This window comes from Eschrichtius robustus, chromosome 12, assembly GCF_028021215.1.
Source record: "Eschrichtius robustus isolate mEscRob2 chromosome 12, mEscRob2.pri, whole genome shotgun sequence".
Classification (NCBI taxonomy): domain Eukaryota; kingdom Metazoa; phylum Chordata; class Mammalia; order Artiodactyla; family Eschrichtiidae; genus Eschrichtius; species Eschrichtius robustus.
Genome location: NC_090835.1, coordinates 92,534,603 through 92,557,021, shown reverse-complemented (window position 1 = coordinate 92,557,021; position 22,419 = coordinate 92,534,603). Strand labels below are relative to the sequence as shown.

The 22,419-nt window shown below is 41.3% G+C and overlaps 1 protein-coding gene across 2 annotated transcripts in view; it reads left to right on the top strand.

Moving 5' to 3' along the window:
- E2F3 (E2F transcription factor 3) overlaps positions 1-22,154 on the top strand; it is an 80,178-nt gene extending 58,024 nt beyond the window's left edge. Inside the window, exons 2-7 of one of the 2 annotated variants that reach the window (XM_068558785.1) lie at positions 9,979-10,090; positions 11,332-11,533; positions 12,849-13,007; positions 15,942-16,056; positions 17,366-17,501; positions 18,664-22,154. In XM_068558785.1, the coding sequence (XP_068414886.1) occupies positions 9,979-10,090; positions 11,332-11,533; positions 12,849-13,007; positions 15,942-16,056; positions 17,366-17,501; positions 18,664-18,926 (987 nt within the window). In that variant the 3' untranslated portion in view covers positions 18,927-22,154. Of the gene's footprint in view, positions 1-9,978; positions 10,091-11,313; positions 11,534-12,848; positions 13,008-15,941; positions 16,057-17,365; positions 17,502-18,663 lie in introns of both variants that reach the window. The other variant, XM_068558784.1, reaches the window with a different exon arrangement.
- The last annotated feature ends 265 nt before the right edge of the window (positions 22,155-22,419 follow it).

The window sequence follows — 22,419 nt, the reverse complement described above, 5'->3', positions numbered from 1 at the left end:
TACGTGTTATGAAATTTTACAATAAATGTTAAGACAGGCCTGGAAGCTTTCAGGGAGGTTAAAAATCGAATAGCTTCAAAGGAATGAGAATCTGGCTGCAGGTTTCTCATCATCAACACTGGATATCAAAACCCCAGGAGCAGTGCCTTCAGAGCTCTGAGGGCAACAGATGTTCAGCCTTAAATTCTTAGACAGACTATCAAATGTAAGGGTGAAATACGCATTTCAAATATATAAGGGCTCAAATTTTCTCTTCCATACTACTGTTCGGATATGTTCCAGGAAAACAATGGATTAACAGTGGGATCAGAAACTGACTCTATTGCAAGCAATTGGACACAACTCTGGCCAACTGAAGCAGAAAAGATGTTTATTGAAAGGATATTGGATCACTCGCTGAATTGTCAGGAAGATTAGAGAACTTGGCTTGGCAAACAGGCAGGAACAAGGAAGTATCCCTAGCCAGAACCACAGCTAAGACGTCAAACCACAGCCATCACCTCCGCTCTGCTGTTTTGCAGGAGCAACTCCAGACTCCAAATCTAGGGTGGGTGTGACTGCCTGTCCCAGCCTAGGTAGCCCTAGCCCAGGTTCCAGGGAAGCTGGGAGAGAGGATTGGGAGTCTTCAATTTCTATGGTTGATTCAAGAGGGGGGAATTCTTCCCCCACCCCTCTTGAGCTCTTTTGGCTAGTCTGATGATTAAATTGACACAAGACAGATTAACAGAGGAGGAAAAAAACCAATTTAATTCATATGCACGGAGGTCTCAGAGAAATGGGACCCCCAAAGTGACCAAAGCAGACTGTTTATATATCATTTTTAGACGAAGAAACAATTATTTGTGAAGATTTAACGAAACAAAGGGGCTTGTACTTGGGGTAGCAGACTAATGAAGAAGTAACAAAGTTTGTTTATACGGCTCCCTTAGCCTTGAATTCCCTAATTCCGATAAGGATGCTTTCTATACCTTCACATGGGAGATTTATTTCCCACTTTCATGGGGGACGGGGAGTCAAAGCATTTTGGTTTTTTTAATATCATTTTTTTTCCAGCTGTTTCTCAAGCAAGTTTAGTTCAAAATAATCATTGTGTTATTGAGGCATATTTTGGGGTGGCCTGCCCTGGGCCCCAACAGTAAGAAGGTGGTTATGCCTCCCACCAAGACTGACAAAGTGGGGAATTTCCTAACCCACAGGAGGGAAGGGAAGGTTCAGAGGCTGGGCAGTCAAATAAAATGACAGATGTCCACCTCAGGCTTCAACACTGTACGTGGTGAGGGAAAACTGCAGAATGACAGCCATGCGATGGCCTGGAGAACCGTCTAGGGTCTAGACAGCAGGAGGTCCAAGAGCTTCAGAGAGAAAAAGTGGAGACTTGATAGAATATCTGATATGATGGAGAGTTGGAAAAAGTTGAGGATGTGGTGAAGGCAGATGGTGCCAACAAGCGGGAAAGACAATCGGGAACTCCAAAGAAGACAGCAACGAACTTTACAAAAAGGAAACGCATTCTCAGTATACTGTTTGACTCTGAGGGAACGATATTTGTATAGTCAAAATGCACAGCACTGGCTTTTAATTTAAACAAAAATAATGATGTCACTATTGGGAGAAAGGGTGGAAGAAAGTTGGCTGTCTTATCATTGAAGGAAGTCTTCATAATAACTAAAATGGCTAAACCAAGAAATGTCTGTGTAAGCTTATTTTACTTAGAAATATGGAGGTGACCTCCAGGAAAAATAGTAAAATTTGTTCCCCTGGCAAGGTAGATCCCTGAACTAGTGGATTTTTTAAAAAATCATGTGCATCTATTTATTTTTAAATTGTTTTAAATTATTTTTTTTAATGATATAAAAAGGAAGGCAGTCAGCAGTTCATAAGTAAATGGATTCTATTCCAAAGTTATACATCAGTTTGAGATTCCTTTTCCTTTAGAAACATTCATATGTATGTGGTTAGATTCCCAAACTAGTCCACAAATACAAGTTAGAGTGAAGTTAAAACGCCTAGATCTGTAGTTTAAAAATCAAAAGGAGAAAAATGGTCAAGTTTGGGATCCATTCTAGTAATCCAGTGAGAAATGATGGGGGGATCTGGCTGGGACAGTGGGGCAGGCGTGGAGAGGGACATCTCTGAGAAAGGAGAGAGAATATTCAGCCCACCAACTGCTGGAGGCTGGGATGTGGAATGTGAGGGGAAATCTCCACCAAGATAAAATGCATACTAGCTACTCCTGGTGCCAGGTACCTCCGTCTGAGCTTCCGGCGTGCTGTTCAGTTCATCAGTTCTCTGAGATATATTGGTTTATGATTAAGCTCCCCACCTAACAGCTCATAGAGACGCTGCTCTTGATAGGTTCTGAGCTTACCTATTGCTGGGGGGAAAAACAACAACAACAGCAACTCCAGAGGAGACCTCAGAGCTCTTCATCTTAGGTAACCTTATATCAATGAAAGGTTGATGCTGGGAGTGTGGTTATTCGCCTGGCATGTAAGGGACCATGATTTGGCCCCTTCTTTATCCTCTGCATCAGAGCCCCCCTCCCTGCCACGAGCACCTCCAAACTGGGGCCCTTCCAAGTCTCTGTCCTTCTGGTTGTGCTTGGACAGCCTGCTTAAGACCCCCAACTCCCACTCCCTTTTTAAATGCTTAAGCAGATTGAGTTAATATATAGTCACAGCTGGAAACTTAAGTATTCTTTTCTTATAATCTTTGTGCCCTAACCCACTGACCTGATGGCCAGAATCCAAGTGGGTTTCAACTGTGGTCTAGTCTCAAGCTGGAGATCCCCTCCTTTGGGTTATTTCAGTATTGTATTTAATCTGGTCCTCATTCTACTGATTTAATCTCCATTTTCCTCCATTTCCCTTCTTCCTCTGTTCAAAATACCCTGTCTCACCCTTGGCTTTGAGACAAAATGTATCGTATATCTAGTTCTTTCCCTTGCCCAGATCTATTAACTGGGGTAAAGGGAGTTTATTTTAGTGTTCACAGTTTGTTAACCTACAGCCAGCATGCCTTTTTCTTGATTTAATTTTTTCCTGTGACTCAGTTGAATGACAGATAAGAACACCACTTCCCTTCCCACTGTGAAAATAGGATGCGCATTCTGGTAGCATATCCCATTTCTGTTTTGAACCCATACCCGTACACATTGAATGGGTATAAACCACCAGACCTCTTTTGTTGAACTCCAAATGGAAAGGATTTTTGTTTTTCTTGTTATGCAAGAAACCCACACTCACTTTAAAGTGACTTAGTAATATTAAAAGTTAAGAAGAAGAAATAAAATCACCATAATCCTACCACCCAAAGATTAATACTCTTAAACTGTTTGTTATATATCCTGACTTACTTTCTTTCTATGCATATAGTTTCCCCACAGAAATAAAATTTTACTATTCACACTTTTTTTTTTAAAAACTTACACATATAGAAGTACATCATTATTAATTGCATAACATTCCATTATATAAATGTACAATAACTTACTGAAATTTTTCTTCTGAGATTGGGCATTTATGTTGGACATAAGTAGAAAAGTATAAATATTCAAGAAACTGGCTGTGCTGTTTTTAATAGACAAACCCTAGAAACAACATAAATGTTCTCAGAATGTATTCCAAAAAGTGGAAGTGTTAGTTTGAAAGATATAAATTTAATGTGTATATAGACATATCACTTTGTAAAACCCAACCAAATATTATAGAGCTATAAACATGAAATCATTACCTCATATTTAATTTTACTTCTCAGAGATAATCTCCATTAACATTTGATGTGGATCTTTCCAGACCTTTTTCCTCATGGATACATGGAAAATTTCATATTGAGATCTATAGTTTTATAGTTTTTTTACCCCTATGAGATCATATTATACATAGCCTTCTGCAACCTTAATTTTTCCCCCTTTATATTTCTTAAAAATCTTTCCAAACATGTAGATTAATCTCCAGCATGTGTAAATATATATATATACATATTTAAGTATCCCCTTTACAGGTTGGTAATGTTGGAGCTTTGTGATTTACCTGCCAAGAGACTTTGGGAATTTATTCTTTGGTTCATTCAAAATAAATAAGTCAATTTGACTGAGTGCATGCCATATGCAAGGCTCTGGGAAAACTAAGTTACTTAAGACCTGAGACTGCACTCAGGTTCAGTGCAGAAACCTGGAGTATATATATGTTATGATGATGAAATCATGCCCCAGCAGCCTAGAAATTGCTATGGCAGCAAAGGAGTGACATCTCAATCAGTCCAGGGAAGTCGTGGTCACTGACAAATTATTTGAACAGACCTGGGTTCAATCCTGGTATCTGTGACTTATTAACTGAGACTTTAGGTAAATCCTTAACTTCTCTGCCTCAGTGCAAGATGGATATAGGAATGCCTACCCCACAGTGCCATCATGAATATTTATTGGGAAAGTGGTTATAGCAGAGGAGTGTTGAATGTCCATTAGTAGGTGTCTGGCTAAGTAAACAAATCATGGTATATTAATGAATACAGTATTATGAAGCTCTAAAAAATAAGGTCATTCTATGTGTACTGATAGGGACCAAACTCTGAGACATGTTATTAATAGTGTGCGGTTTGCTACCATTTGTGTAGAAAAAATTTTATAAGGTGTGGTGGTATAAAACTATATATATATACTTGTATTTACCTAGACTATCTAAAAGGATATCTAAGTAACTTAGTCTTAGTAGTGCTTGCTTTTGAGGAAAGGAACTGGGGATCAAGAATGGGAGAAAGACACGTTGTTAATCAACTATACTCCAATAAAAATTTTAAAAAAACTAAAAAGAGTGGGAGAAAGTTTTTTTTTTTTTAATGGTTATGAAACACACAGTCTGTTTTTTTATTTTTATGTTTTTTATTTTTGGCTCCGCTGGGTCTTCATTGCTGCTTACGGGCTTTCTCTAGTTGCAGAGATGCGGGGCTACTCTTCGTTGCGGTGCGCGAGCTTCTCATTGCGGTGGCTTCTCTTGTTGCGGAGCACGGGCTCTAGGCGTGCGGGCTTCAGTAGTTGTGGCGCGGGGGCTCAGTAGTTGTGGCACACGGGCTTAGTTGCTCCATGGCATGTAGGATCTTCCTGGACCAGGGATTGAGCCCGTGTCCCCCGGCATTGGCAGGTGGATTCTTAACCACTGCACAACCAGGGAGGTCCCTGGGAGAAAGGTTTGCTACCCATGTATATCCATTTGTGCTGTTTGAATTACCACGTGCATTTTATGTAAAGGAAAGTTGTTTTTTTTTAATGATAAATAAAATAAAACTTAAGTTTATCATAAAGTAAGATGGTATCAATTTAATATAACTTTTCAAATATTTTTATGGCAATCTTTCACAATCATTTTATGGAGTGGTTATAAGCATGGACTTTGGAGTAGGCTTATTTACTGGCTGTGGGGATCTTGGAAAAGTTATTTAAGAGCTCTAAACCTCCATTTTCTCCTGTAAAATAGGAAATAATAATAACAACTATCTTATGGGGTTGTTGTAAAAATAAGATAATACAGTCAAATGGAAAGCAATTAACCTGGCGTATGACCTATTGTAAGCACTCAAATGTTGAGTGCATTATGGTTAATACTAAAAGGCTATATCTAGGACTCCTGGTTGCAAGTGGTAGTAATCTAACAGTTTTCTCCTACCAAAAAAGGGAATTCTTCAGCTCACACAAATGAAAGTCTAGTAGATCTGTCTTTGGGACTGGTAAGATCTCGTACCTCCCTTGAAGGCACTGGGACTCAGTCTCTCTCTAGCTCTTAACTCTGCTTTCTTCTCTGTTGGCTCAGTTCCCAGGTAGCTCCAGGCTTACATCCTATCAGCCTGATAACTCCCAGTGAAAAGAACCCTGTACTTTCCAACAAAAATCCCATCATTGAGTGATTCATCCTGCTTTGGTCATGGGTAAACCACCCGTAAACCAGTCACATTCGCCAGCTGACTGGACTACAGTGATTGGTGGGCCCAGATTAAGGTACTCACCTCTGTAACCTAGATAGTAAGGGCCAGCCTAAGATGTTGAACAGTGTCAGGCCTTTTGTTTTCAAGCCTGGAGACAGAGAAACCACCTGAACTAAGAACTGCGGAGAAGTTCCCCAAATGAAAAATTAGGGGCAACAAATGCCAGGTAGACAGAAACCATGGATGTTCCCCTCGGCCCACTGCTTGGCTGCCTGACAGTTACTCCTATTATTTTCATATGTACATTTTCTGAAATGAGTAACAGTGCAACTGTTCCTTGCAGAGGCATGTTGTCATAGTTGGGGCTGAGGTCCTATAGTTAGCACATACTTCCTTTCTAGTAAAAGCCACCCTTGATCTGCTCAGGCAGATGCCGTGTGGGTGATCTATATAGCATCACTCATGTTCGGCCTTTACTCCTGCTTAGGACCAAATGGCTGGGCCTCCTGTTAAGCACCAGATATATTAGTTGCTTTACTGGTAGGGGCCATGTAATATGAAGATCTGTTTATAAACAGGACAGCTCTCCGTTCAGCAAGATGTTCACACTAAGAGCAAACAAAAATTGAGATGACCTAGAGGAGATTTTTTTTTTTGATTTGATTTTTTTATTGTGTTTGATTTACAGTATTATATTAGTTTTAAGTATACATGGAACATTCTCTTGAAAGTGCTGACAGGAAAAAAAAAATCAACCCAGAATTCTGTATCCATTGAAAATATCCTTCACAGATGAAGATGAAATGTTTTCAGAAAAAATAAAACTAAGATGATTTGTCACCAGCATAGACTAAAATAAATGCTATAGGACATTCTTCAGGCAGAGGAAAAATGACCCCAGGGGATTACACAGATCTTCAGGAGCCAACGAAGAACAGCAGAAAATCTGAATACCAAGAGGAGATTTTTATCTGCGCTGGTGCTCTGTCCAGGGCAAGGGGGTGTAGGCAGAGACTACCTGCCCTGTTTAAGTCCTCCCTTCTGGCTTCCTGTTTGTTTTAACAAGCATGTGTGCACGAACTCGCTAAGGTAAGCAATATGCTCCATCCTACCCCTTCCCCAAAAGGAAGGCCAGTTACTGTGCCCGTCGTCAGATCTAGAACCTACAAGTACCGTGTGTTCCAGCTTAGTCCCCACTCACTCAGCAGTGGAGGAGAGGTAACAGGATAACCCAACAGAAACATCCATTTGGAAAAGAGGAAATCACACACGGTGGTCACCTCCCAGAGCATGTCATGTCCCCCTCAACAGGAATAGCAGGCACTTGGAGACTTGCTGGAGATGTGGCTTGCTTGTGGCGCCAAGATGGCCACCCCGATTGCTACCCTCTGGGAGGATTTTTCTGGGGCTGCCTTTCTTTCACAGCTCATTTCTTTTCCGTGTGAGTTTTATAGGTTTAGGGATTGATTCACTTAAAGACTGAGGTCTCATAGGCCTTTGCTTCCTCTGGTGCCTTTCAAATGTAGTCGATTTTCTATCTAGTATTGAGATTTGTCAACTCTATGGTTTGGTGCTTGGTTCCCAAAGTCACACAACCTGACTAGTCCTGGTCCTTGAAGTTAGATCGCAGTTTCTTAGCAACAGATCTTGGAATTTCCCCAGCCTACAGCTCGCTGCTTCCACAGGCCTTAGCCTCAAAGCAATTTGAAACAGTAGCTGAGGATGGGGAGGCACAAACGACTAAGCCCCCAGCCTGCTGGCCAGTGGGTGGTTCTTTATTGAGGGTTCAAGGAGAGTGTGGCCTTAAGGGGCCAGGAGCTCAGGGGCCCAAGCCCTTTTCCCATTTTGCCTTCCTTCTGTGGACTTTAGCAGGGGCAGAGAATACAGCTGTATATCTTCTTGGATTGCTCTCTACTGAGAAAAAGCCTCCAAAGCAAAGCTGTTTTCTCCTTCTCTACTTTTAGGTAAGCCTCTACAAAGCTTGTCTCTATCAGTAGTAATTTCCTGCAGGCCACAAGAAGTAACCAACACACCTGGCCCCTTGTTAGCAAGGCATGCCAGCTCCCCATTTCACTGGAGCCCGTCTTGACTCAGCCATTTCCACAGGTTGTCACATCCTCCCCACACTTTCAGGAGCCCAACTCAAAGTGCTTTGAGCTAAAAGGAGACTTTATTGGCTAATGTAACTGATGTAACTGAAAAGTCTGGGGAAGGCCAACTGCATGACCTGACCCAGAGTTTTGAATGATGGCCTCAGACCCCTTTCTCTCTGTTTCTCCACTCTGCTTTCCCCTGGGGAGGCCTCATTTCCAGGTAGCTTTCGGCTACCAGCTTATCAACCTTACTAAGAAGGCACACCCCTTCCTACCAGTAGTTCCAGAAAAACTCCTGGGGTTGCCTTCGTTCACCCAGCTTTGGTCCTGTGCCAGAAGGACTGCAATCGCTGTGGGCGAGGGGGCGGATGGTGCATAAAGACCAGCCGGGCCTGGGTCACCTGTGTGCACCGGGGTCACCTGTGTGCACCGGGGCACTCGTAGTCTCTGAGAGGGAAGGGAATGTTCTCTGGGCCAACCGAAGCAGCAGGCCCACACAAGGATTTGACAAGAGTGTTTGGGAGCAGACAATGAAATTAAGAAAGTTAATTTGCTCATTGTCATTCCTAGGCCTTTGGAGTGGTGATGCACTGCTCAGCAGAAGGGTAATGTGTGCCACAAATGCAAGCCACATAGTAAAAAGATACATATATTTTCCATATATATATACGGAAAAAGGTGAAATGATAATTTTTATAGCATCTTGCTTAGTAATATCTTATGAAGCCGAAACAGCATCATTTTAACATGTAATCAACATAAGAATTATTCCTGAGCTCTTTCAGCCTTTTTCGTGCTAAGTTTTGAAATCCAGTGTGTGTTTTACACGGACAGCACGGGTCAGATCGGGTGAGCTGCCTGTGGCTCATGGCTTCTTAGTGAACAGAGCAAGTTCAGCTGATAAGTTGTTACTTCCGTTTCTATGTCATGGGGAGTTATTTTGAAATTGTGAATCTCCTCATTAGAAGCATCTGCCCTGAAATGAGCCTAAGTGCACATTGTCACGTGGGTGTCTAGTTGGTACCACCCCCGTCTGAACACCCTTCACACCCGTGCAGTCAGGACTCAGCAGTTACTTATTTAATTACCTGGCTTCTCTCCTGGGCTCTGCGCACTAGGAACCAAGGGACTCTTACCTGTCTTGCTTACCTCTGTTCCCTTCGCCCAGAACCCAGGACATAAAAGGCATGAAGTGCATATTTTATATGAAAAATCAGATGAAAAACTTGGGTGAGAGCTTCTCGTTTGCCCAGTTTGATGACCAAATGGGGAAAGTAATCCTAGTTGAAACCCAGGATTGAGTGTTTGCGGTATTTGTTATTCTGATGAATGAGCATTTGTAGTCTGTGACCAGTTGTGTTACTATTCAATCACCCTTTCTTTCATTGAATATATATATAGAGAGAGAGAGAGAGAGAGAGAGAGTGTGTGTGTGTGTGACTGAATTCCTACAGAAACCCAGGCTCTGTACCAACCCCTGGGTATGCAAAGATAAATCGGAAGCAGTCCCTGCCTTAAAGGAAATGAGAAACAGATAAGTAAAATAACTCTTACATCCAGCAAGTGTTATGATACCAATAAACACAGAGTGTTTGGGGAGCACAAAGAAGGGGGTTCACCCCAGGTCAGAGATGGAGACAGAAGCAGAGGTTTGCTGGGGAAAAGTGAATTTAAGTCCCATGATGCCTGCGGTATTCTTAGTCTCCAGCCCCATGCCTGGCACGTATGTTGAATCAATGAGTAAATGAACAAAGTGGCTCCAGAGCCTAACCCTGAAGGATGGTTGGATTTGTCCACCTGAGCCTAGGTGGCGAGAGCTCCGCCTCCGGAGCCAGAGCCCCGGCTGGAGGGAACTGAGACCCTGAGTGAAATGGAGGGGGCCAGCGGGCTGGCGCAAGCCTGTGGCGTTTGGCTTCACTTGTGATCGTCCACATGACCAGCGACCAACGACTGTACTCTCTTATTCCAGGCAAAGCGCAGGCTGGAGCTAGGAGAAAGCGGTCAGCAGTACCTCTCAGATGGTTTAAAAACCCCCAAGGGCAAAGGAAGAGCTGCGCTCCGAAGTCCAGATAGTCCAAAAAGTAAGGATTCCATCATCTCTTCCTCTCTTGGGTGTGAGCTTCCCAACTTTCAGAGCTTGTGGCTGAAGGGATGCCAAGGTGTGGATAATTTTGGCATGTTTGGTTCTTTTTCATTTCTGCCTGTGCCTATCCAAAAAAATAAATATGATGTCTGCAGACACCCAGTGAGAGGTTTACAGAGTCACTCTGGTACCTGAATACTGACTTCAGGGGAGGCCTCTTTTGATGTGTGCAGTTTCATTTTTCAACTCAGAATACAAGCTCTTTGGCACTGTTCCATAGTCAAATCTAACTTTAACTTTCCTTCATGGACCTTAGTTCAGGGACCAGGGCTAGCTGGCTGTAGGTGATATCTATGCCAGCCTAAATCTCTAGTTCAGCATATGGCAGCGTAAGAATTGAGACCAGTAAATTGCAGCTAGCTTCCATTTCCATTAAACACAATCGTTTCTTTTGGGAGAGAGAGAAAAGTAGGTTGGAAATAGCTAAATAGTCCTTTACATCTTTGGCATTTAATGCAAAGGCTAAATTAATTTAGACTGTGTCCTATCCTGTGGTGTATGAATTAGGCAATCCGCAAATTGTGTGTTGTACTCAGTTAAACCCTTGACCTGTGCACCTACCTATAAGAGAATAAATGCAATATTAAATGAGGACAGTTCATTCCAGAGGGATGGGGAGACTGGATTGAACGACTTTTCCAGGTATTCTTCATCTACATTATTTGAAAAGTTGGTGAACGAGTTAGATACACACAGAGACACTGGAGTCTGAAAGGGCAGTTAGGATGGGTCTGTCTGGGCCCCATCATCAAATGCTGGAGAGATTCACAGCCGGACCCCATCAAATTAGGCTCCACATGTGCTGTTCCCATGAGGCTACAGCACTTTTTCATTCATTCAACAGATATTTTTGAGCACCTACTATGTGTGAGATACTTCACTAGACCCAGGGAGTAGGGTAAGCCAAAGTAGAAACAACTGAGAAATTCACAGTAAAACGCTTTAATCAAACAGGAGTTTTTTACTGTCCCTTCCTTCTCTAATAAAGCAATTTCATAGCTTTCCATAACTCACCAAAAGCATCAGCAACAACAGCTTTGCTTCCAACACTAATACCTGGGCTGCTGGGGGAATGGGGGCTTGCTTGACTGCAAAGAAACCCTTCATTTCTTTACCTTTCCCCCTATCCCCCCACCCGCTCGGCTTTTGTTTTTCTTTAAGCTCCAAAATCTCCCTCAGAAAAAACACGGTATGATACATCACTTGGTCTGCTCACCAAGAAGTTCATTCAGCTACTGAGCCAATCACCTGATGGGGTCTTGGATTTGAACAAGGCAGCAGAGGTGCTGAAGGTACAAAAGAGAAGGATTTATGACATCACCAATGTGCTGGAAGGCATCCACCTCATTAAGAAGAAGTCTAAAAACAACGTGCAGTGGATGTGAGTATGTCACGGCCCCCGCATTCACTGGCTCTGGGGTCCTTGCAAACTGCAGAGGGGTTTCTCCCAGGCCCAACTTTCACGCCCATGCCCACACTTCATTCCTTTTTTCTCCTACTTCTCTCTCCTTCTCTCTTCCCTCCTCAACTCCTTAGCCAGAAGTTCAAAGTCTCTTTACAAAGAGACCTTCTGTTTAGATGCTGTCAGAGATAAAAGGGTTTATATTCAATTAGCCTTAAGCAAGGGGATCCTGGGATTAAATGGAGCCCTGCATCTGTAAAGTAAAAGGCTGTTCATCTGTCACCATGATATCTACGTGTGTGCTCACATGTGTAATCTAATAGATGCTTACACAGGTCTGTGGCGTGTCTCTAACAGGAGTTTAGAAACTATCTGTGGCTGTGTATCAACACATCTATGTGTACGCACAGTTGTCAGGTATCTTTATTGATGGTTCTCATTGCCAATTAACTCACTTTCTGTGTAAATTAAGTCAAGGTTCCTTCTGGAAAACCAGGATGATAATACTTGTCATCTGCACACCCACATGTATGATTAAATGTATGATAATGTCGTTTGTGAATTATGGACAGAGCATCTGAACACCCAGTATATCAGAAGGAACTATGAAAGCATTATTGGAAGGAATAAATCTGTTACGGGTTGGCTTTGAAAAAAATATTACTTCAAACATAAAATGAACAGGTACTTTTTTGGAATTTTATGACAATTCAGTGACCCATTTTAGCCTGTGGTTGAGACACACCTGTTGGGAACTGGTTTTTGTTCTTGCATCCAGCACATATACCTGTTTTCTTCACCTCCTTTTCCTTTTTACTGGTTGGTATAAGACCCTCAGAAATGACCTAGGTCTCTCATGCTTCTTTTTTGGATGACGTTTGGTTGAATTTTGAACCATTCCATCTTTTTCTTCAAATTTTTCTACCTTGCTATGTCTTTCTGTCCTTTTTCCCCTGTTGCTTTTCTCCCCGCTGGGAGGCATGTGGCAGGAAGGAGCCGCCCCCTTTTGCCTTTTGAATTTGAGTCTTCTGAAGAAACAGGCTCTTCTGGAGGAAAGAAACCTGAAAATAGCAGTGTTTTTTCACTTAATTTCTATGGTGTGAAAAGTGAAGGACTTTATGTACGAAAAAATATGTATGAACGTTCTAATTTTAACACTTGGCTAACAAACAGTGTGACCTCCTGCATCAAGAGGGGACATTTACCCGAAGGACCGTTTCCCCCAGCCCTCCCGTTCGCCCTCTCCCCTTTGGCCTGTCGAGCGGCCATGCAGAGCCTGTGTTTGGGTTTCCAGGGGCTGCAGTCTGTCTGAGGACGGGGGCATGCTGGCCCAGTGTCAAGGCCTGTCTAAAGAAGTGACCGAGCTCAGTCAGGAAGAGAAGAAATTAGATGAACTGATCCAAAGCTGCACCCTGGACCTCAAACTGTTAACCGAGGATTCAGAGAATCAAAGATATCCTTTGTGCCACCTGTTTGGCGGGGGTTAGTGCCTTCTAGACTGTTTCCAGAGTTGATGATCGGACTTTTATGCACAAGGTAGAATTTGACTCTAGTTTCATACAAGTAAGCGTGTGTGTGTTCAGTATTTATGGAATGATAGTCATTAGACTGCATCCTATCGTATCTCTTTCGATAGCCAGGTGGGAACTGTTTTTTAAAGTATTGTATTCATGTGTGGTTGGGACATACGGATACACTCAGAGCGTAAGGCAACACTATTAATCAGATATGTAAGGTGTCAGTAGTCATATTAATGATAACAATCAGCAGATTCATCTTGGGCTTCCCAGGTTTTAGGTGGGTGTTAGCTGTCACTGTTGCGGTTCTCATATTCGATTTTCTTTTCATCAGATATTGGGGGCAATTGGAATTTGTTGAATCTGTAATTGAACTATAGTTGAAGGAATTGAAAGAGTATAGAAGAATCGTTCTATAGTTTTTAAAGCACGTTATGCTGAATCACAACACCAAAAACTGATTTCAGAAACACCTCAAGGCCTAAGAAATCTCAGTTTATCCATTCATCCACAAACATTAGTCCTTGGAAGTAAAAATATAAAAAGCCAACTCTTGTTCTGAACTGGCTGACAATCTGTTGACCACCTGAGGAAAACTTAACTGTTCATCACCTCACTTCAGACCACAGAGGAGAGAGATTACTTCATCATGTTGACGAGAAGATTTTGCAATTTTCTCAGTTATTAGTAGAAGACAAAACCAGTATTTTAAATAATCCCATCTCTAATTTTAGTTCCCCATTTATCTTCTTTAGACAGAAAATAAAATGTGACCTGCCTAGTTTCTTCTAGTGTCTCATCTCTAGTAGGCTTTCCCTTGGAGTTATGGGGACATTTATTTTCCAATTTAAGCAGTTTTTTGAAACTCTGATTGTTCATTTCCTGTTGGCCAAAGGATTAACCTTGTCAGCTGATGATCAGTGAGCTGGAGAAGAGGTGTGATGATTCGACACCGCCCCCTCCCCCCTCCCCGTGGTGGCCAGAGTGGGCTTACACTGGAAGACATAAGAGTAGCTCTAGTGGGGCTGCTTCATACATTGTTTACTCAGGAGCCCCTTCGGGGAGGGGAGGAGATATGGCTGTTACATGTGATTGGCAGCTTATAGCCTTGTCACCTACATTAGCTTTCTCTGGTGCCTTTGTTGCAGAAGATGAAAGCTTCCTTGCAGGGGGCTGCTAACCCAAGAAGCAAATTCAGGAGGGAGCCACAATGGAAGCACTTTTAAGTTTGTGAGATTAGAGAATATGTTTGCACAATCTATTTCAATTTGCCATCCAGTTCCGAATTTGGTACAGCTTGTTCACAAATGTGTTGAAATTTTCCTTCCTGCAGCATGTTGGGTAATTGTAGATGAGGTTTTATTTTAATAAGTGGTTGTCAAATAGCTCTTTGACAGTGGGCTGTGGAGTAAGTACCTAGTTATCAGTTTCCCCACTGTTCTCAGTAAAAATTCGTAACTGTCAAGTCTTCTATGAAGACAGCAATTGGCTTCCTTGATGAAACAGATGATGACCTAAAACCCAGAATCCTGCGTGAGCTGTCCTGTCAAGCTCAACACTGAAATAGCTGTTGTCTGAACTACTGAGACTTAAAGATGATAGTCTGTGATAGATGCCCCTAAATGTACATGCAGATTTTGGGTGAATGTGCTTTTTTCTGGACAGCAGGTTCATAGCTTCATTCAATTTCTAATAAAAAGCTACTAATCTAAGGGACATCATTTCCTCTAGGCTTTCTAAGTCCTATTTCTGTATTAAACATGTTAGATCACAGACTCTATTCACTACATTATATTACCTCTGGAAATGCCTTTGTTGGGTTGTGATTTGCTGTTTTATCCTAGGCATTTTTTGTAAGTTAATATGAAAAGCAACTGGCTAAAGACATTGTATGTTAATTATGGTACTCCATGTCCCTTATAAAAGAAAGCTATGCGACCTATTCTCTTGTAGTACCAAGTCAAAGCCTGTCTCTCTAAGCAAGCTAGCATGAATACTTTATCATATAATAAGTACCATGTTCTTTCGTAATATCCTCTTAGGTTTAACTGTCAGGGCACTTTAAAGAATTGTTCAGTGCTCAGAAGTAACTACCAAGAGTACTGAAATATTATTTTACTCTCTTTTCCTAAATCATTTAGGTTGCAGATCATCTGGAAGCTGCTTTCCTCCTTGTGAGCACTGAAATATTGTAGTTAATAATATCATACAAAGGGTAATTTTTCTAACAGAGAAGTAATGATACTCTTATCAGTAGGCAATGTATAATCACAACCAGCCCAGGTACACTTAAGAAAACAAGCTCTCTCTGCCTGAGCAGTACTCGGAGTTCTTCCACTGATACATAGATTTCATTCATTCATCTGGGTGGCTGCTGACACTTTTTAGTAATCAAGTAGCAGATAGAAGTTACCGGTGTTTCAACAAAATTATGGTTAATAGGGCTTAAATTTTTTCTGTGAATTGGGATCTGCCATCATTCAATTTGAGTGACAGAGTACTTCACTGGAGTTCATGCAATACCTGTGCTCCAGAGGAACCTGGTTTGAAAATCCCTGACCAAATTGGGTTTCAGTTTTCTTTTGAGAGTTTATTTTAACTGTTCTCTTTCTGTGTTTATGTTAATATCTTAAGTAGCCATGAACTTAGAAATGGAAAGAAAAAAGCTAGACACTTCTTTTGTTGTTTAGAATAACAACCAGAAAAGAAGATTATGGAAGATCCCATATATTTAAAGATCTAGAAGGAGAGACAGATATATTCTTCTAAGAAATAAAATACTTAAAAATTTTTCCATGCATCTATTTTGTTATCTTCATAATGGTTACATCCGAGACGATTAGTTGGAAGATTTCCTTAACACTCATTACGTTAGCTTATGTTACATATCAAGATATTCGAAAAATTAGTGGCCTTAAAGACCAAACTGTTATAGTTGTGAAAGCCCCTCCAGAAACAAGACTTGAAGTGCCTGACCCAATAGAGGTAAGGAGATAACGTCTTTGTTCATCTGTAGAGATCTTTTTGGAATGCCTGGTGTTAAAGAATCATTGACTCCTGGTTAAAGTCTGTATTCTCCTAAAAGCTTGATAGTTCTTCCCCATCTGTTTTCCTTAATCCTAACTTTAAAAACATTTCAACAGTTGGATATGTATTGAGTGTCCAAAAAGTCTAGTTTTAACATAGCAGGGCATTCAACTCAAAGTGGTAAATGGGGCCCTGTCCCTCTTGTATTTTCTCTTTTTCATAATTTGTTATATGGTAGTTCTGATCCATTTGAACCGGTGGGGAATTTTACGTTGATTACCCTGGATGTGGTCCCCACCATGAACAGAGATATAAATGTTTTAAAGTAGCTCCCTAACTTATCTTAGGACATTTTAAGAATTTATCATTTATAACACATTTACTTTTAAGAAATCAAATGGGACTTTGGGTTAATTGATAGACTAGAATATTGTAAGAAAATCAGCATATTTTTGTGATTGCTTTCAGATATACTTTGATAATATAGGCCTAGACTATAACTATAAGATAAAGAAATGTAGTAAAAGAATGCGTAGAAAATAAAAAGAGAATGAAATTTGCAAGCTCCCATCTAGGGTAGAATTCTCACCTTAAATGATAATAATAGCTCTATGACCTAGATAAAGAAGAATTTTAAATATTAGTGTGCTGCATTCTCTTATTAAACTCAGTTCCAAGCACTTAAGAGTACTATTCCTCCAGTGGCTATTAAAGTTCAACATAAAAAAACCCCTACTGTTAAGGAATAATAACATGGGAATGCTGTATTTGGAACACTTAAAAGACCTTCTAACAGTTTGCATAAAAGGAATATATATTTTTTTTTAAAATTCACCTCCTCTTGGCAAGGGTCAGCAAACTTTTTCTTTCAAGAGCCAGACAGTAAATGTTTTTGGCTGTGTGAGCCCTACGGTCTGTTGGGACTATTCAACTGCCCAGCTCCGCCATCGTAGCATGAAGAAAAAGAAAAGAAAAAAAAAAAACAAATATCAGCCAGAGGCTACACATAAACAAAGGGAATGGGCGTGACTCTGCCAATAAAACTTTATTTACAAAGCCAGTTAGTGGACAGGATTGACCCTCGGGCTGCAGTCTGCGGACCCCTGCTCTAGAGGATGACAGTCATTGACTGAGGCGGACTACCAGTAGAGAAACAAAAGGAACAATGAAAATTACCCTTACTTGCCATTTTTTGATGAAAATTACTATAGCTCTCATTTCCAAAAGAACTTTCAGTTTGAACTTCTCTCACTTCTTCTGTTCATAGAGCCTGCAAATACATTTGGCAAGTACCCAAGGACCCATTGAGGTTTATTTGTGTCCAGAAGAGACTGAAACACACAGTCCAATGAAAACAAACAACCAAGACCACAATGGGAATATCTCTAAACCCACTTCCAAAGGTAAAAATTCCACTTTTGTCATTTGGAAACTATGTTAAAAATGAATGTGGCTAGAAGGATCCTGTATCAGAATCACAAGTCTAGTCAAGAAACAAAAATTTCTGTTATTAATGTTATTAAGGTAACATTTTTTAAAAAAGGCATTCTGAATAGTTTGCAGAAGAAAATAATGATCTTCTTCAGGGCAAATGGTTCCTCCACCCACTTAATGGAGCCCCCTACAGGCTTTTGCCATCAGCAGAAACCATTTCTTTACAGTGTTTTGGAAAACCAGCGGAAGTGAGGAGTGAAGCTATAAGCTGTCTGGGTGAATCACCAGCTACACTTGGCCGCACACCTCTGAGTGATACCGCAGAGACCATTAGAGAGGGAACTGAAAAAAGTTAGGAGAGAAAAGCCTTTTGCCAAAGAAGTTTTATCCTAATTTCCCCCGCAGTGTGATGGGGAGAGAATAAGGGAGGGAAACCCCAGGAAAATAAATCTAACGCATCCCTCCACTGTCCACACAGCAAGGGAAGCTTTTTGCAGTCTTTTTGATTTTTCAGATTGGAGATATGCATTTAATTTTCTTCTACTACCTCCCAATATAGGAGCAAGAATAGGAATGATTTAAGTGATCAGGTCTGACTTAATATTGAGGGGGAGAAAAAAATGCTACCTCAAATGGTAAAACAAAAGACCACTTTTTTTTTCCACCCTAGAACTTCAAAGTGGATGTGTCTTTTTATTTGTATTTTTAGAAGTATCTTTAATAAGCTAGTTGTTCAAAAAAAGACTAAGTTAAAATCAGTGATCTCTACTAGGGAGCCAACTTTTCAGTCTGTAGGTTTTGTTTTCTTCTGTTTTTCTTTACAGAATGACTAATTGATAGCAGGACATTTTTTAAGTTTGTTAGCCTCTAATCTTTGAAGCTACGTGTATTCTTGTTTGCTAACCGTTGGTATTTTAAAAGATGAGTGAGTAAGACCAGAACACAGAAGGGCTTACCAGAGTCAGTGCGCACAGTGCCTGTTAGCATGAGGTGATCTATACTGTCATGTCATCTAATTGTCCTTAGCAAAGAGTGCATGCTTTTATAACAGCAATACGTACATGCTTCCCCAAAATTAATTTGATTTTTGCCTAACTTATTTTCTTCTTTCCACCAACTTTTTCCGTTCAGACTTGGCTTCAACCAACTCAGGACATAGTGATTGCTCGATTTCCATGGCAGACCTTTCTCCCTTGGCCTCCCCAGCCAACCTTTTACAGCAGACCGAGGACCAAATTCCTTCCAACCTAGAAGGACCATTTGTGAACTTACTGCCCCCCCTGCTCCAAGAAGACTATCTCCTAAGCCTTGGGGAGGAGGAAGGCATCAGCGATCTCTTTGATGCTTACGATTTGGAAAAGCTCCCACTGGTGGAAGACTTTATGTGTAGCTGATTATGCTTTGTGTGGACTTCCCTTATAAACCAATTATTTTTTTATTATGAAACCGAACATCTGTCATGCAGTGTTGTCCCTTCCTACCTTCTTCCTCCAAGATAGTATCATGAAGTAAACTACAAACTTCAGAACAAAGCTGACATTTTAATGAATTAAAAAAAAAAAAATTGTCTAAACGCACACTTGCAGGCTCCCTTGGGAAAGCCCTGCCTTGCCCCAGGCTCCAAAATCTCCTGGATGAGTCAGCAAGTGAGAAAATGTGCAATCAGGTGTCTCTCACCCGTCCTTTTCCTCCCTCCCTCCTGGATTGGCTTGCTGTGCCTGACGGATGGGCTGTAGACTGGGGTCTGGCCACCTGGCCCACTCGAAAACAGCAATCTTCCTAAATAGCATTTCAAGCCGTGCCTTCTTCGCAGAATGCATGTCTTTGGGGTCTGCTAATTTGGAATGGAACTGCAGGAACTGTAAACTTGAAGTCATGCAAAAGTATGAAATGGATTTCTTCAGCTCTTCTTAGGAATATTTAAATTACTGTCATAATTCAGTTTAAGCTATGGACCGCGTGTCCCACTAGGAGGTCAAGAGATCCTCCACAGCCTTTCAGATGAAGAAACTGTTTTCAAGTATTTGTCGCAGATACAGAAGAAGAGTTGAGTTCTGCCCCTCTGAGCTGTTGTGGATTTTTCCTGTCTCCATAAACCACTTCCACTCCCCTGCCCCCAATGTATTTGTAAGTTTGAAGTTGATTTGTAGCAAATGCCTACTTTGGAGTTCTTTGTGGATTACTTTAGATTTTTTTTTTTTTAAGCTGCCATTTAAGCATTCCTGTGGCACCCATCACCATTTCAATTTAATTGTTTACTTTGAAGCAGTTTTTGCTAATTCAAATTATTTAAGCAGAGGTAGAGAACCTCTATTGATCAGAGCATCTAAATGTGTGTGATCTGAGGTTTAACAGCCTCTGCGAGAAGCTTTGCCCCATCTTGCTTCCTTTCCCAGGAGGGGGCGCTTCGAGCCAGTGGAGCTCGCCGACAGGGGCGGCCCATCTGGAAGGAGAACCAGGTCAGATGACATAGCAGCCCCAAGGAGCAGCAGGTGTGGATCCCTCCGTCCTTGGGCTTCCCGGGCCCCCGGTGACCGGGGAAAGGGCTCTCTTACACTGCACTCAGGGAGACCACTTCTCAGGATGGGGTCAGATGGAGAGGCCTCTGGGGAGGAAGACATCCCCCGTTGTGAGTAGCGTTCTGTCAGCGGCATTTACTCCCGCTGGTGAGAACACGGAGCTCCCATTCCCCTTCCGCTACAAAGGAGTGAGCTGGACCAAGGGAAGTCAGGGATGTAGAAGAAGCAGGACAGGATGCCAGGGCATCTCCCCCTTAACGCTTCAGGAATGGTGTCCCAAGTTGGAGGCTTCGTGACAGCTGCAAATCCTACCAGTTCTGTCCAAGAATGGCTTTCCCATTGGCCAGGGGGAGACGGCCCTCTCCCGCTGGGAATGTGGCAGAGTACCTCACATCCATTCCTTGGATGCTAAAGACTGTGGGAATGAGGGAGTCATCTAAAAAACAAACCTCAACGCAAAGAACAGTTAAATTGAAATGCTATGTGCCCAACACAGCGGTAGGCACATAGTAGGCACTCGATTCACGTGTTCAATTGAATGGCAAAGATATCCCTTAGGAAAAACACAAAACAAAACCGCGAAAGCCCTAGCTGGGTTAGTCTAGGTAGATTTCCACAATATGCAAAGTGGTGGTCGGGTCAAAACAATGACACCAGCACTTTAAACTATTTGTGTAGGTATGCATGGGTGTATGTTTGAGAAGAAAAACAAAGGTGCAGATCACCCTCCCTTTTCTTCGGCCTCCATCCCCACCCCCGTCCCCTCACACACACACTGGACTTGGTCCGAGATGAAGCATTTGGTGGTGGGGGGGAAGGGGGAGCTTTGTGTCAAGTGCCTACTGGAAATGCACTGTGGGGTGTTTTCCTGTATGGGAAACCATTTATGCCAAGCTTTTCCCCATTTCCCATATTTATCTCATCTGGTTAGCTGCCTCTGCTTCCAGCTTTGTGTAATTCTCTTTGCCAGCTGCACAAAAGCTGATTTTTTCCCAAAGTCTAAAGACTGAGCTCACCTGACTAGGTGTTTGTGTGTTTGGTTGAATTTCTCGTTAAACCTTTTCGTAACGTGATGCCGTATTTATTGTTTTAAAAATGAAAGGAATCCTAATAAGTCTTAAAAGTTCCTTCATGCATAAGGTTTTCCCAGTTAATGGGCTTAACTGGTGTACATTAATTAGACGTCCATACTGTATTCTGTTTGCATTAGTCATTTTATTTTTGCAATAGTATCTGGCACACAAAGTGGGTTAGTACTACAGTATTTGTGTTACTTTAAGTACTGAGTATGCAGGTTTCCTGGTACCATTGAGTTGCTGCTATTAAAGCTCACACATGAAATGGCTAAAAGTTACAAGTGTGCGAATTATGACTGCGTGAGCCTTAGAAAGTAAACTGTATAAAGAGCAACACATGAGCTGTCAAACAGTGTTAGGTGTGTGTTTATATGTACAGATTTGTGCGTAGCAATCGTTTTATTTAAGTTGATACGCAGCCTACTCATATTTTCATTATCTAGCAATTTTGTACAAAAATAGCAATTAATTTGTAAACACTGCCAGAATATTTTCTAGCTGGTTTGTAATTTTTTAAGAGTGTTATTTTGTTTTTGTTTTTTTTTGTTGTTGTGTTCTTGTGTTCATTTTTGTTGTAAGTGTAGATCTGTAAATACAATTGCAGTATTTAAAGCTTTAGCTTTCAGGAAAAAGAAAGTAAGAACTCAGCGTGTGCATGACAACTCGTGTGTCCGAGAGGAGGGAGTTGAAGGACAATGCCTTGCAGAGTGAGTCGGGTGGCAATTGTCAGATTGTGGGAATTTCTTTTCCTGTGGGGTACGTGATTTTGTCAAAAGGAAGTATTTCTCCCAAAACTGGGAGTAGGCAAACTACTAATCAGTTTAGCTTTGTGTTGTATGCTAGTTAAAAAAAGAAAATATGTAATATAATGTAAAAAAAAAAAAAAAAAAAGCTTTTATGATGGATTTTGTAAATAGATTTGTTACAGGGTAACCTGTTCTCTAGCTGTGATCTTACCACTTCAAATGGGTGTAATTTGAATAAATTTTGTATGGTAAAGGATCAATAAAATGATTTTTTTTAAAGAGTTTAGACTTGTAGATAGATTTTCTTACATTGTCTTATGCTCCTACATTAATTTTATTTTTAAAGACATGCTTAGCAAGTTAAGGGGAACGTTTGAACAAAAACTCAAAACATTGTACGTCTTACCATTTAGTTGGGATTTGGGGAATATTAAGCAAAAAAATTTTTGAGCACCTGTGTTATGCTTGCCACTTTGGGAAGCAGAAGAACTTGCCATGTCTCTAATCACTTGGCAGAAACCACTACCAGGTATGGAGAAGGATTTT